The sequence below is a fragment of the Lagopus leucura genome, unplaced genomic scaffold (genome assembly GCF_019238085.1).
Source record: "Lagopus leucura isolate 7727_CA_CO unplaced genomic scaffold, USGS_WTPT01 Super-Scaffold_100009, whole genome shotgun sequence".
Lineage (NCBI taxonomy): Eukaryota > Metazoa > Chordata > Aves > Galliformes > Phasianidae > Lagopus > Lagopus leucura.
The window spans coordinates 6189452-6204471 of NW_024962266.1; the positions used below are offsets into that span (position 1 = coordinate 6189452).

The 15020-nt window shown below is 46.1% G+C and overlaps 1 protein-coding gene across 7 annotated transcripts in view; it reads left to right on the forward strand.

The window, feature by feature from the left end:
- The window catches only part of PACS2 (phosphofurin acidic cluster sorting protein 2), a 63523-nt gene that overhangs the window by 18420 nt on the left and 30083 nt on the right, over window positions 1–15020 (forward strand). For 4 of the 7 annotated variants that reach the window (XM_042873131.1, XM_042873136.1, XM_042873132.1 and 1 more), the window contains exons 2-8: window positions 2903–2990; window positions 6277–6366; window positions 9198–9323; window positions 11153–11315; window positions 12330–12403; window positions 13165–13245; window positions 14923–14982. In XM_042873131.1, the coding sequence (XP_042729065.1) occupies window positions 2903–2990; window positions 6277–6366; window positions 9198–9323; window positions 11153–11315; window positions 12330–12403; window positions 13165–13245; window positions 14923–14982 (682 nt within the window). The remainder of the gene's footprint in view (window positions 1–2902; window positions 2991–6276; window positions 6367–9197; window positions 9324–11152; window positions 11316–12329; window positions 12404–13164; window positions 13246–14922; window positions 14983–15020) is intronic. The other 3 variants (XM_042873133.1, XM_042873134.1, XM_042873137.1) reach the window with 1 other exon arrangement.

A 15020-nucleotide genomic window follows, 5' to 3' on the forward strand; every position in this document is an offset into this window, starting at 1 on the left:
CATGGTTTATTTTGGGACTGTCTTGAGTGTGTCAGCTTAAGTGCAGAACACTCAGTGTTGAGGGGTAGGAGGCTGCTTGCTGTCTCTACCACTGAAGTAGTTTTGGGTGCAGTGGAACTGCCTGGTGCACAGGTTCCTTGCTTGCATCTCTCATCTGGCACATGCTTACAGAACTCAGAGGAAAGTGCTCCTGGAATGAAACGTTGCCTCTAGGAACAGTATCTTGCAGACTTCAGCCAGTGCAAGGACATCTGCTTCGTGAGCTGAAGCCTTCCTGCTCCTGTCTTGCACTTGGAGCCCCTGCTTCTGTTATTATTCTTGACTTCCATTGGGCTTAATTAAAATACAGGTCTTTAATTTTTAATTCTTTCCTGTTGATTTGGCTGTCTCTGTGTGAACACGGTCTCAGTGCAATTATTGTGCTCCCTGTGGAGGGACAAACATTTAATTCAGTGAGTCTTTCTTGGAGAGGATTTATTTTCCTGATCTTTCTACTCCAAGGGATGCAAAACCGGAGCATCCAATGAATAAAGAATTGAGCACCTCGTGTGGCTGCTCTGAGCCTGTTTGAGCTAGGATTGTTGTTAGTGAAATGTGTTCTGTGCCCACAGCTTCTGCCCAGGTGAGGAGCATGTGGTGGAGCCACGCAGCACAGCTGGCCTCAGCAGGGCACATTGGAGCCCTTGGGTCCAGCCAAGGTTTCCTCTTTAAAACTGGGTTTTATTGTCGTAGGATGCATTTAGATGTCATGTGTTAACTTGGGGAAAGGGATCAGGAGGGAGCAGCCTGTGCCTCCCTACGGTGTGTGACCAAGGGAACGTGAGTCCCTCTGCATCCCAGCTTGTGCTGAGTGGGGAGGTCTGCTATGGACCTCCAAAGTGAGGTGGAAATCTCACATTTCCTTTGCTCTTTCTGCAGCTAGTTTCAGCTGGCTTGGTGCTTTTGCTAGCTGAGCTCCCTGTGTGCAACCATAGATCAATGCTGAAATAAACACACAACAAAAGTGTTTGCCTACCCTTGCTGTCATGCGGTTCCAGACTTTTTATAGACCACTTAAAATACTTCAGGCTCTTTCAACTTCAGATCTGAGACTTCCTCAATTCCCATCGTATTTCTGTGTGATTTTCTTTATCCCCCCTGCATTCACTGAGATCGCGTATACAGGGGAAACTTCCAAATGTAACTTCGTCCTGTATTATAAGATTGTTTCAGGTCCCCCTGCATCAATCCCAGCCACAGAGCCATAGGAGGGCACATAGGGCAGGCATGGCTGCACTGCTGCTGTGGGCACACCACCTTGCTTGGAAGATGCTTCTTGTGACTGTCTGTGGCCCCTTTCTGTCACATATTCTTAATATTGCTTTGATTTGTATTTAGACTGAAGACCTGAAACTCTAAGCATGTTAAGGGTGAAAGTGTTTTGGTGAGATTTAAACTCTGCTTGTTTTATGTTTTTTTTTCTCCTGAAGGAGAGTATAAACATTTCATTGTTGTTTGTGTGAAGTGCCTTTTAGAACCAGCAGTCCAACAATGGGATAAAGAAAGCAGATGCGTCCGCGTGTCTTTTCCAACAGCTTTTGTTTTTCTGATTGCTGTAAAGAAGGCTTATAATTTTTTTTTTTCCTCTTTCTGAGCAGCAAGCAGTCTGTGGGGCTGGATCAAAGCTCATAAATGATGAATTGGAGGAATGGCAGAACGCCCTCCTTGTGCTCTGCTGGGTGTGCTGAGAACGCCATTGTTCCCTCATGTACCTTTTCCATCCTCCAGCCTGGACACACAGAGAGGGCCTTTGTTCCCTTCCTGCCAGGCGGACAATGCCAGTGCCTTGTGCTACCTCTGCTCACACCACCTGACTGCCCACAGCTCTTTGGCTTTTGGCAAGCCTGGGGCAATTGTCCTCCGGCTATGGCCTCACAAAGACAACAAATGGCATCACAGCCTCCTTCCTTCGGACCCCAGACATGAAGCAGAGCCTGCTCCTGGCCAGCATCTGCATCATGGGTGATGTCTGTCTCCAGAGCCTCCCATGCAGCTTTCTCTGGCTGCAGCTTTCCTCAGGTTTATCCCTCCCCCAAGTTTGTTTTCGAGGCACACCCCGTGTTTAAACCAGCTGTTGGTAATTCCTGTGAAACTGTGACAGTGCCAGTATCGTAGCCCCATTAGCTCAGAGCTGGGGCTGCACCTAGTCCAAATGCTCTCCCCTCCCAAGCGCTCTGTGCTGGAAGGCAGAAGTGCAAACATTGTTAACTGGAACAATGCAGCATTGCCAGGGTGAAGAATGCGAGTTAGCTGCGTATGTGTGGCATGTGCATGCCAGGGCTGCAGAGCACTATGCAAGTCCTCTCCTTTTTCTTTTGTTTCTTTTCCTTTCCCACTAGAGAGGTCTGAACCTCTTGCTTGCGCTTTTGTTTGGGGATGAGTAGGATCGGCAAGAGGAGGTGGGAGTGAGATTTTTGGGAACCCAGAACCTGAAACTGAAAGAGCCAACAGGCTAGTAAAGCTTTGCAGAGAAATTTAAAATTAGCCTGACCCACTGCTTTTACATTGCTGGAATTTAATTGCTCTGACCCTACAGCTCCTTGGTCTGACTCAGAACAAGCGTTCCCAGGCTGCGGTCTGCGAGGTCTGTGCTGGGAGGCTCTCCCATGTGGCCATGGGTCTGCACCAGGCCGTGAGACGGACCCACAGGCTGCCTCCTTCTGTTTGGGGGTGTGTGGAGAAATCCAGCCTGAAGAGCTGGGGAAGCCTCTGGTATTCCTGCTGTCTTTATGTCTGTGTCTGTGTGGCTCCTGACTGGAGTCTGTTCTGCCTCAAACAGAGATGCTGTTGTGTGGAAGCTGTTCAGAGCTTTTCCTTTTTCAGACAATGATTATAACTGTTTCTCTTCTGTTCCTGTTTGCAGGTTGTGCAGCTTGACACTAAAGAAACTGGTAGTCTTAAAGGAATTGGATAAGGAGCTTATTTCTGTGGTCATTGCTGTCAAAATGCAGGTAATTGCTGTCAGCTCTAAGAATCGAATGTGGTACTTGAGTTAACAATGCTGGCAGGTGCCTCCGTGTGAGGTCTATCATGGCTGTGGGCCACTTCCCACACTTATATCGTGATGTTCTGTGCATGTGGAGAGTCTCTTATGATCCTTCTCCTGTGTTCCTACCAAATTTCATTGTAGTAAGTGAAGAATATTGTTCACTAAGGACTCAGCCATGAGCTTTATATGTTGGTAAAGATGCTCATTTCATATCATATGCTGTCACCTGATCTTCCTGAGCAGTCACCAAATCTAAGCTTGTGTTTAGCATGCTGCAGCTCTTGCTGGGGCAGAACATCTTGGTCATTTGGACCTGGGCTGGGGAGGCTCTGAAGGCTGGGCCTTCTTCCAATGGACAGCCCTTGCTGTCAGAAGTCCAACCCATGTTTGTAGCCAGGTACTTGTCAGTTGATTTATCGGATGCCTGTACATTTCAGTTTGTTTCCATAAGATACAGCTCTCATCCTAGGTAAATAACCTACTTTGCAACATGGGTTTGTGCTGCTTAATTAGGTTTCTACATAGAGGTCATGCTGCCTGGAGGTAGGTGTTCAGCAGGTAGTGAGTAAGTTCCACAGTGTGTCACTGCGTCAGTTTAGCTCGAGTGCTCCCACCACTGGAAATGCTGAAGTGCTTACTGGTTAAAAGCCTAGTGGACCTGTAAGTAGACAAGTACCATTAACTATGCTGAAAAGCAGCTGCTTTTCAAAAAAGGGGCAGGCAAATTCCTGCAGAGATCTGTTTGTGTTAAAATCTAACTTGGAAGGTGAAATCATGAAGGCTTTGTGGACCAAGAACATGCAACTGAGCATTTAGCCAACATCTCTCATCTCTGTGAGCAGTCCAGCTGCAGAAAAATTGTGTCCTTCTGTGTTGGAGGGATTCACAGATCCACAGCAGGGAGCAGAAAGGTAGGGAATAGTTTCACACAGCTGAATTCTGAAGATGCACAGCTGTGGGTTCCCAGGCTGTCAGATATTGCTGATCAGGGCTGAAAGCTCTCCATATGTTTGTACAGGTTAGCGTGTGCATCACTGTCAGGGCCCGAGGCTTCTCAGTGAATGATCTACAGACAGGGTGTGCCAGGCTTGGGCTGCGAAATCCAGTAGCTTTTACTAGAACAAAGCTTCTTCCCATCCAGGTTACTGCTAGGAGTTTAACACGTTCTCTGGGTGAAAAGGTTGAATGTGCTGCTCTGGACATGGAAGCCCAAAAAGCCTGAAGGGAGTTTTAAAAATTGAGACTTTCTTGCTTGTTCTAAATATATGTTGTGATCTGTCCTGCTACAGTAAGTAACACAGTGAGACCTGAGCAATTATTCTGCAGTCCCTTCTGTAGTGGGACAGATTTCTGAAGAACTGGAAAGCAAAAGCACTTGCCCTCTGTAACTGGAAAAGTTTGGGATGCTTATCTGCCAAGTCCCAGGCTGCAGCTTGCATCCTTGCCCATTGTTTTTGCTTTCATCTGTCCTTTCAGTTGGCCTTGAGGTCACAGCAGCTGCAATAACTGCTGTCCCAGAGGGGTGCCCATAGCTTCACCTTGGGTGTCCCTGGCACTGCAGTTTGATCATTGCTCATATCTCGTGATGTGCTATTTAATGGTAGGGCAGTAGCACTGTGACTGTCTCAGATGCAGGCAGATTTGAAGCCTTCCTTCGTGGCTTGCAGGTTATTATGATGCTGACAAGTAAGGCTACTTAATTTGCCAGCACTCAGGTTTCTGACACAGCTATTGTTTGCAGCTGGTGATATTGGATCTTCAAGTATATGGTCTCTGTCAAATGACTCGCTGGCTGTGTATGAGAAATTGCAAGAGAGGTGTCAGCACTGCAGTCCTTCCAGAAAGAATGACTGAATTTAGACCTAATGAGAGCATCCTACCTGCATTTCCCATGTCTGTCTGCATCCCTCCTGATGTTCAAAGACTTGTCAACAGTATTTCCCAGGTTGTTGCTCTATTTATCTGCTGCAGTCTTTTTAAAGCTGCTATATTTGGGCTTTCATTAGATTTCGAGTTGCGTAACAAGTAAAGCAAGATTGCTACTGTTAGGAGATTTGCAGCGTGGAACAAATGCTGCTATTGCCAGTGGCAAGGCCAGCTGTGCTTAACTTGCACACGTGCTGCTTTTGCTGGGAGGGACCCTTCAGTTTTCAACCTGCTCTACTGTTTGATGTACTGGGGGCACCTGCAAATCACAGCATTCTGGTTTTGTGAGGAGGAAGGGATGTAACCCAGTCTCAGCCTCTCCTCTTCTTCCTCCCTCATTTTGGGATATTATTTGGGGCTGCGCAGTAGACATTTGCAGTTTTACTTTAGATGCAGCTGGGAGGTGTTTAGTCCCTGTCTGTCTCTGGTTTCCCAGATGCCGTTTTTTTTTTTTTTGAGAGCTACAGTTTTGTGCCTCTGGGAGATCAGCCTGTCTGGACAAAGCCAGAGCTGCAATCTCAGCAGAATATTGAGCCACAGACCTCTGAAACTTACCACTATCTGAACAATACAGAAGCATTTGCTAGGCAGAGGTTTATTGTGCTTTCCTGCTAGTTTTCTCTGAAATATTCCCTGAAATAGACTAAAATCTCCACTTTTCTCCAGGAGGGGTGTGTGTACAAAGAGAAAAATCAGTCCACCAAGGCTAATGTCAGAGATGTGTGTGTGACACTGCAGCCTGCGAACCCAGGAGATGCGGAGCCTGCTACCTATTGGCTGCAGTCATGAAATGAGACTTCAGCTTGAGGGGTGGGGGCTGACTCATAGCTTTTGAATGCTGGGGTTTGGCAGAACAAAAGCTGCTTTGTTGCAGTTAGGGACAGTAAATATGCCCAAATGTTTATTAGTCAAATATCTCCCTTTTCGTCTCATTAATATGTTGCACAAGTGCAAGGTCAGATCCATCCATTCACTTTCTCAGTGGTAGTCTCTGAAAGCATTTCCCAGTTTTGTTTAAATAGAGGTGGGATGCCAATCCAGGGCTACTTCCATTTCAGTCCAGTCTTCCTTCCCACCATCCTTTCCAAGGCCATAATCTTTCCAGCGCTGCCTGCAGCCCAGCTCTCTGACAGCCCCGCCTGCAGAACCTGCTGCCTTATCCCTTCCCTGGGGAGAGGCAGCACAAAGGCAGCTGTGGGTAATATCAGGGAGAGTAAGGCCTGTAGTTGGAGCTCTGCAGTTCTACGGCTGAGCCGTTTGGGCTGGATGGCAAGAAAGTGGCTGGCTGGGCAATTTACCACATGGACTTTGCTTCTGTGCAGGGCTCCAAGCGCATCCTGCGGTCTCATGAGATCGTGTTGCCGCCGAGTGGACACGTGGAGACGGAGCTTGCACTGACCTTCTCGCTGCAGGTAAGTGGGACGGGGCACCAGGACACTTGTGTGAGCAGAGGTGCTCTGTGGGTCTGCATTGAGGATCCTTCTGTATTGTGTTGGCTGCTCTCCTCGGAGCATCCTGCCCTAGTACTGCCTCTTGAGCAGGGAAATGAGGGAAATAGAGGCTGGGTTGCTGTTAGCACAAGAGAGAGTCCTGCATGCATGGAGCAGACACTCGGAAGCATTCTTGTCGAGGTTAAATGTATTTTGGAGCTGAGGGTTAGATGTTGCCATCTGGAGTTTGATCTGATAAGGACTGCAGTGGTGATGCAGGGCAGACTGGCTGTTACTCTGAGCCCTGGGTAGGCAAGGTAGGTGAGATTTCACTGCAGACAGATGATAACCCTGGGACCGCATGGGAAGGTACACAGATGGCTGGTGTTTCTGGTTCTGTCCTGATGCAGCTTGCAAACTGGGTTAACTGCAGCACTGCATACCCTTCTTTGTGAGGAGGAATGAGAAATCCACGTGCCAGGAGTAAGTATGTGTGATTCTTAAGACTGCAGCTTTCCAGCGGCTGGGAACAGAGCCTTAGGATGAGCCAGATCTCTGCCCATCCTGTGTCAGCAAATGTTTCTGCAGATTTTGTTTTGGAATGTGTTTTTTTTTTTTTTTTGTGTGTGTGTGTGTGTGTTTGTGTTTTTTTTCCCAGCAACTCAGAGCAATATTGCAGCAGGACACACAACATTGTTTTTAAGTTGGTTTCCCCAGGAGGGGCTGGGAACTGAGCCAGAACAGGGGATACTGATGTCCGTGACGCTGTAAGCCTTCAGAACAGTGTTTGTGAGATGAGCAAGCTTAGTGCAGAGATGTGCTGCTGATCTCTCTGCTGCAGGAAGGATTAGTGCTCTTGGATGCAGTGAGGTCTGGGAAGCCTTCCTGAAATGGCACAGCAGGATTTTTATGACAGCTTTTATTATTTCTTAATTGGACGATGGCTGGAAGCTACTCTTAGCTAAGTATAGTCTGAGCCAGGTACAGTCTGAATTTAGTGCCTGGGATATTTTAAGAGTGGTGATGGACTACAGAGTAAAAGCATTTGGATGTCTCAGCATGAGAAAGCCTCAGTGTCTTGCAGTAGCAGCCAGTATCTCCATATTGTGCTGTCACTCTTTGCCCTGTGTGCTTCGCTCTGCATGCATGCACACTGTGCAGGCTGTCCATGTGGGCAATGCTCTGTTATGCAGGTGGGGTAAGACTAGAGCTATGGTGCATCTGAATCTGATTCACCTAGCTAGCTAGGCTGAGACCAGCAGAAGCCTTTCTGGCAGGTAAGCTCCTGTCATCCTGACTGCTGGATTGGCTGCTCTTCCTGACCCTCTGCAAGTTTCTCAGGATCAATTGAAGTTCCCTGGTGTGTATGGCGGTCCCCTCTTCTTGTCCTTGGAGGTGCTTGCAGTGCTTGGGGCTTCCTGTGTCTTGTTTTCAAATACTGGGTTATGGAGTGGCAGTTACTAACAAGTTTTTGTTGAAACCATTCTGTACATCTGACAAGTGATGGCAGGAATTAAAAATAGCTGTGCAGTGAAAGTGGCTGGGGTGTTCCAGAGGATGTTGCCTTTAACTGAGTGGCATGAATGTCTCTGGATCTTTATTTTATTTTTATTTTTTAATATTTCTATGAATCTTCATCAGAGTTGGCCAGGAAACACACCTTTGAAAAACAGAAATTTGCATGTGTGGACTTGATTCATCTAGTTGAATTCCAGAAAACTGTAGACATGGAGATCAAACTGGCCTGGGACCCAGAATGACTTTAGAATTCAGTTTGTGGGGTTCATGCTTAAGCAGCCTCAGAGGACCCCAATGCCTCCAGCTGAGAGCAAGGAATCCCTCTTCCCTACTGCCTTCCCAACACTTGATAGGGTCTCAGCTGCAGGAGGATGGGAAGTTTGAATGCACAAGGTGCCTCTTGCCTTCTGAATCCCAGCTGGCAGCTCCAGTCCTCAGTAACTTCAGTGTTGCGGATCTGTGAAGTTGCGCTCAATTTGTGTTTGGATGCAAATGTGTTTTAAGGTGATCTTTTAATTACGTGGACTGCTGTTCCTCCCTTCCACAGGGCTGCTGCCTCATGCAAGGCAGTCGATCCCATCCTTGCAGAGCAATCAGTTAATTGGTATTCTGCTTGTTTGCATGGCCACTGCTCCTGGCTCTCTGCGCAGCAGTCAGGCCTGCTCTGGACTGCAAATTAACATCTCCAGGTTTCTGGTGGCACTCAGCAGTTGTATTTATCAAGTTTTTTAAGAGGCAGGAAGTTACTCTCACAATTTCCCAAAGTGGGGAGAGGAGCTTAAAAAAAAAAAAAAAAAAAAAAGGCAAGATGAAGCATCCTTCACTTAAGAATATCCAGTATGCAATTAGGGTCTCTGCAGTGAGGTTCTCCTTTCTGCAGCCCATCTCTTTGATGGTGCTCATCTCTTTGGGACTGGACTTGGGCTCAGCCCTTCCAAACAGCCAGGATTGTTTTGTCAGTGCCTGGTGGGGACCACAGTGCCTCACGCTCTGTGGTCGCTCACAGGCCTGAGCTGCCTCCTGTCCTGGGACTATAAAGGCAAGGGTATGGGGTTACCTGGGCTCCCCCCATGCCCACTAATCCCCTTGTGTGGCACTTGGGTTCTGTGGCAGAGCTTTACAAAGGCTGTGTTTTTAAAATGAGAGTCAGAAATGATTGCTTCCTTGATAATGAATGTAGGGTTGCATGTTAAGGGTTAGTTCAGTGTAGGAATGGAGCTTACCTGTGAACCAGACATCTTGGGAGATAACATCAAGGCACATAATGAACTTTTGCTTTCTGTTTTCAACCCCAGTACCCTCACTTCTTGAAGAGAGAAGGCAACAAGCTTCAGATCATGCTGCAGCGGCGGAAGCGATACAAGAACCGAACCATTCTAGGCTACAAGACTCTGGCTGTGGGGTCTATCAACATGGCTGAGGTGAGCACTGTTTGGCATGGTCCATACTTACAAGAGCAGGATTCCCCATCAGTTTAAATCCAGTGTTATTACTTTCCGTATTGAGAAGTACCTGGATGGATTTCATGCAACTATCTTAATGCTGATTAGTATGCACAGAACAATATTTTAAACAGATCTTGGTACTGAGTACTAATATTGCACATTTTCTGGATAGCATATTGCAGGCTAAAGGATTCTTGAGGCTTATTAGCTTGCAAGGTTTGTGGAGTATATCTTGTTTGTTTTTGTTTTGAGCTAGGAGGTCCACATCAACTCACCCAAATGCAGCTCAAATCCCCTTTGCATTCAGAACACTTCTGCATGTATTTCAATACTAATGCATTTTCTTTTGTATTACTACGTTTGGTTGAGCTGAGCTAACACATTTGTCTTAAATGTTTCATATTTGTGGAAACAAGGCTGTTAAGGCCACTTGGACAGGCCTTCCAGGTTCAGTGCAGCAGCAACGTGTTTCATCAGACTGCAGTCTGCCAATAAATACTTTCATTGTTTCCACCTGTAAATTAATGTTATGCTGTGGTGAGTTATTACAGTGTTAAATAATTTATTATAAAGAATGCTTCTGTTGTGTAAGTTCAGCTTCTTTAGACTTGCATTAAATGTAGACCTCCCCATCTGAACTGTCCAAATTCTGATTTATAGTCCGATAGGCAACATTTTTCCTGTACCACATTTAGTTTAAGAGCTAGAAATTGACTGTTGCTGTAAGGCAGAAAACGTGTGGGCCCATTAATTAGATCCATTGGTGAACTTCGGAGTGTTGGGCATTTGCTGCTGTGTGTGGTTTTTCTTACGTCTTTTTTTGTAATGTCAGCTGACTGAGGTTAGAAGGTCATGCATTTCCAAAGGTTTGCTTTGCTGGGAAACAGTTACTTTCCAGCTCATCTGGAATATTTCTGAAATTGAAGATTTTGGGTAAACAAATGCTGTATCCTTTTAGAAGCCTCCCTCTCTTTGCAGTTTATAGTTAAATGACCCCTGCCCAGCACTGACACATGCAAAGTTATTATAGGAGTTGAAAGAAAACAAAGCGATGAAAAGTTGGTGAAAACATGAACCTGAGAGGGTGTGTGTTCCTCATCAGCTCAGGTCATTTTAAAGCCTGGTGTGCAGTAGGAAGCTGAAGTGCAGACAAGTGGGGATGGGGAAGCAACTGCTGTGTCTGGTGGGACGAGAGAAGAACCTGAATCTTAGGTTCTAAGAAGAGCTCTGAGAGCTGTGGGCGTCAAAGGGAAGATGGCTGCAGTGAGAAACCCATACTGAGATGTGTCTGCATCCACCATGTCTTGCATTTTGTGAGTCACCACTTAATTAGCCCAGTATGGCCATCTCCTCCAAGATTGTGGAGCAGGAATTTTTGCTTTAGGAAGCACTTTGCTGCGTATCTCACTGATAATTTTGGTGGGGTTTTTTTTTTGGCTTTGAAGTTCCTCAACTTTGAAGGTTCTGAAGGTTGATAACTTGATGATTCAAATCAGTATTATTCTGTGGAAGCAAATACATAGTAATGACGTATGCAAGTTTTGTGTTTCATGGGTGAGCTAATCAACTGTTAAGCTCAGGAAATTTTTCCTTTCCTTCCATCACTTGCATTAGCAGCCAACTAAAATTTCAGCTAGCATTGTGTGTTGCCTGCATGTGGCACCTGCAGTTGCAGGGTGTTGTCTGTCTTCTCTATTTGACAATTTGGAATAACTCTGTTAACATAAATAACTCTTGTAGAATACAGACGGTGCAAGTTTAAATACATTTAAATGCATATTTGTTGTGCGTGATTTCTGTCCCAGGTCATGCAGCACCCCACAGAAGGTGGCCAGGTACTGAGCCTTTTCAGCAACATCAAAGAAGCTGCAGTAAAGGTAGCAGAAATCTGGATCTTCTCCTTGTCAAGTCAACCAATTGACCATGAAGACAGCAGTATGCAGGCCAGCCAGAAAATCAAGTCTACAGGTGAAGTACAACTGCATGCTCTGGGGACTAATGCCATCCTGAACTAACTGGAGTTAAATTCCACCTGAGCTTAGATGCTTCCTGGGAAGAATGAGGCTTGTACTATGCCTCTATCTTTAGCTGGTTATCGCAGAGAAAACCAACTTGCAGCAACCTGTTGCTGTGTAAGCAAGGAGCGTGGCTGCCAGTGTTAGGGGTTGTCAGAGGTTCACACAAGGCTTAAATCATGCAGCAAGTGAGGTCTGTGCTCTTCCAGCGTTACTGGTGGTGGGTGTGTTGAGAACCTGTAGCTCCTCATATGGATAACAGTGTCATATTCAGGACATGCACATTTAAGTTGCTATCCTAACTCTTTTTCCTTCCTTGTTCTACAATATATGTTAACTTACATATACTTACTACAGAGCTGTCATATTTTTAAATGGAATATGATCTGGTTTAATGAAAGTAAATCCCAGTGTTGCTCAGGATGTAGGAAAGTACTTGCGTTTCTGTTTGTGACAGTCTTCCACCTTCTCTGTAGCAGCAGCCTTCTGCTCACTGCCAGCAGAGTGACCTGTTGAAGGCAGTGCATTCAGGTACATGTGTGCTGCTGCCTGAGGCCAGGCAGGTCATCTCAAGTGTCACGTCAATAGAATTTAGACTCTCCTGGCGTGTCTTCTGAAGATAGTTAGGCTCTCTAAGGGGGAAAAATTCCTTCCCTTGTAGGAAAAGCTACTTTCTTGCTGTTGTCTGCCAGGTGATTCTTTCCAGAAAAAAGAGGGTGGTATTCTAAGGAGTCTTATCTGTGTGGTGGTCTATCCTTCTTACTAGATGTGTTTCTCCTTGTTCCTCATCTCCAGGATGTTCCCATCTCATTGGTTCTAACACAGATAAAAGATAAAGAAGCAAGCATTTCCTTATGTACCTCCTTTCTTGGTTTGTGACTCTTAGTTGGTTTTCTCTGTTCTTCAGATGAGATTTTCTCTTCGCATTAAAAGAGTTTCATGGGATCTCTCCCTTCTTTCCTTTCAGATAACTATTCTGAGGAGGAGTACGAGAGCTTCTCTTCTGAGCAGGAGGCCAGTGACGATGCCGTGCAGGGCCAGGTACTGTTTAGGGCACGGCTTCTTCCTGTGAGAGCTTCTGTAGAGCATGTATTCTCAGCTTCTGCTTGAAATGATAAGTCTGTTTCCTTAGGTAAGCTGTGACAGTGTGAGACTGTCACCAAATGTTGAGCTGCAGTGGCAGGAGGAGAATGGAGATGCACAGCAACCCATTTCTTTCACCGTGCTGTGATTTATCCCCTTATGTGTTGTCTTGAGTCCCCTTTAAACACTAAAATATTGAGTTTGTCTGCTCAATTGTGCTAACGCAGCAGTTGATTATTTCTGTAATGCTGATTGGGTTCAAAGAGCCTGGCAAGGCCCCTAGCTATAACTTAAGGGCTGATGGAATGTGAGTCAGATTTTAGCCTTTAGTATCTCTTGCAAAATGGATCCTGACAGGGAACTCCCTGTGCAGGAGTGAGGTGCTTCTGAGTTTGGATCTTACTTGCCTTCGGACTCTGGCATCACTTGCCTTCTGTGTCTTGGAGGGTACTAAGAGGCACCCACTGAGATGTGGGGCTGAGAGAATCCTTTTCTTTCTAGAATTTGGGCTGTTTTGCTCCTCTGAGCTGGTGTTCCCAGCTCTCTGCTGATATAGTTCAATTCCATTTCCCTCTGCCATCGTAACTGCTGAAAAATGAAGCAAATGCTGACGGTCTGCAAGACAGAGCAGCAGGCTAATAGAGGGAACGTTGTTAGGACTTAAATGATTGTGTGTCCCCAAACCACAAAGGTAACAAAGGAATCCTCTTTCTGTTCAGGATTTGGATGATGATGAGTACGAGCTGGGGAAGCCCAAGAAGCAGCGGAGATCGATAGTAAGAACGACGTCCATAACCAGGGTCGGTGGAAATTAGTTTTACTAACACTGATGGGGTTTGGCTAGGATGTGCAGTGCATGTGGCCTGTGGGAGCAGCAGTGCTGGAAATGCTGGCAGGGAGCCTGGGGGCATGGTCACAGCATGTGAAGAGCCAGCAGAAACTATAATATCAGGGAGCGGAGCAGTCCGTGATGTGTGTGTATCTTGAGTGTTCTTTAGCTGCAAGGTTAGGGTGCTCCAAAAATCATACAAGTATGTGAAAATCAGCCCCATAACAAAGCCAGGGCAAGATCTGTGCTCACATGATCCTGAAAGTTGGCTTAAGCAAAGGAAAGATCTTCTGTTTGTGCTCTGCACTGGGAGAGACCCATGGGAAAGTTTCAGAAGGAAGTTCGGTTAGGGTCTGGAGCCAAACAGATGAACCTGAGGTGATGCATGTTGAGGCCAAAGGAGTAGCTGGATATTGAAGGCTTTGGTGAGTAGCATGCAGCCAGCCATCTGCTCTCTGACAGCAAGCATGTGTTTGCCTGCAAAACTGAACTCCCGTGTGGAGCATTGACCTGCGCTTGGCTGCACCGTAATGTACAACGTGGCCTGCTGCTTACACCAGCGTTTGTGCATGTCTGTGATGTGATTTGGAGTTATTGCCAAGGATGGGGCTAGGTTTGTTGTTTGTTGGGGTTTTTTTGGACTTTGAAATACGTTTGGAGATCATTTATACCTTCTGCAAGGCTGCTTCTCAAATCCATGTTTGAAAAGGTCTTGAATAAACAGTGTTTTGATCTGAACCTGTGATTAAAAAGACTATATAAGACTAGGAGCGTACTACCTCACATCCTTGATGTCTTAATATAGTTTACAGGCATTAGTGCAGCAGGTGACCCCATGGTTATTAACTTAATGATGAGAATGTCTTTCTGTCCCTGACCACTGAACTGATGCTGAGTCTCCAGTGCATAGGGCTGGTGCAGGTCTGGATTAGGTGCTGCTGATAAATTTAACATCAGCCTCAGCAGAGCTCCTGTGTTCTGACTGTCAGACCATTCAGGCCAGAGAACAGCTCTTGCCATGTTGCCTTAGCTACTGCCTGTTGTGTGTGCTCCTTCTGCAGAGTGCCATGCTGGCCCAAGCTGATCTGTATGATGGATATTTTTCCTTGACATCCTGAGTCAAAGGACAACTCTAAAAAGAGAGCATCTCATTCCCATCAGTGAATGGGGGCCATTCGTTGAACGGTCTTGTTGGAACCTTTCATTTCACCTCAACTTCAGCTGTCTAGAAGGTGGCAGCAGCTTACAGTTGAGTTCAGTGGTAAAAGGTGAATTTTGGAGACTTGGGCATTGTGAAGTGCCTGGGGCTGGAGTGGTGGGTCCAGCAGGGTTTACTAGGAAAGCTCCCAAGAGATACAGGCAAGCCAGCAAAAAACTTTCTTCACGCGGGCGTTTCCTAAGAAACCAGAAGGTTTCTTAGGTTTAGCATAGTGGGAACTAGTTTGTTGTAAGGCAGTAAGAAAGTCTCATAGGTCTGGAAAAGCTGTTTTCAATGTGTGAACAGCCAGGACTTGGTTCGTGGTGCCAGCAGTCTTTTGGACTTGAAGCAGCAGCTAGAGCACCAGTGTCATGTGTCTGGACCTCTTACGCACTGGGAGAAAGCAGTTCAGTGATGCTTTACTCATGTAAAAATGTCTTTGACTTGCAGCAACAGAACTTCAAGCAGAAGGTTGTGGCATTGCTGAAGAGATTTAAAGTGTCTGATGAGGTGAGTAATGTGTTCTAGAACCTTTCTGTCTGCATACT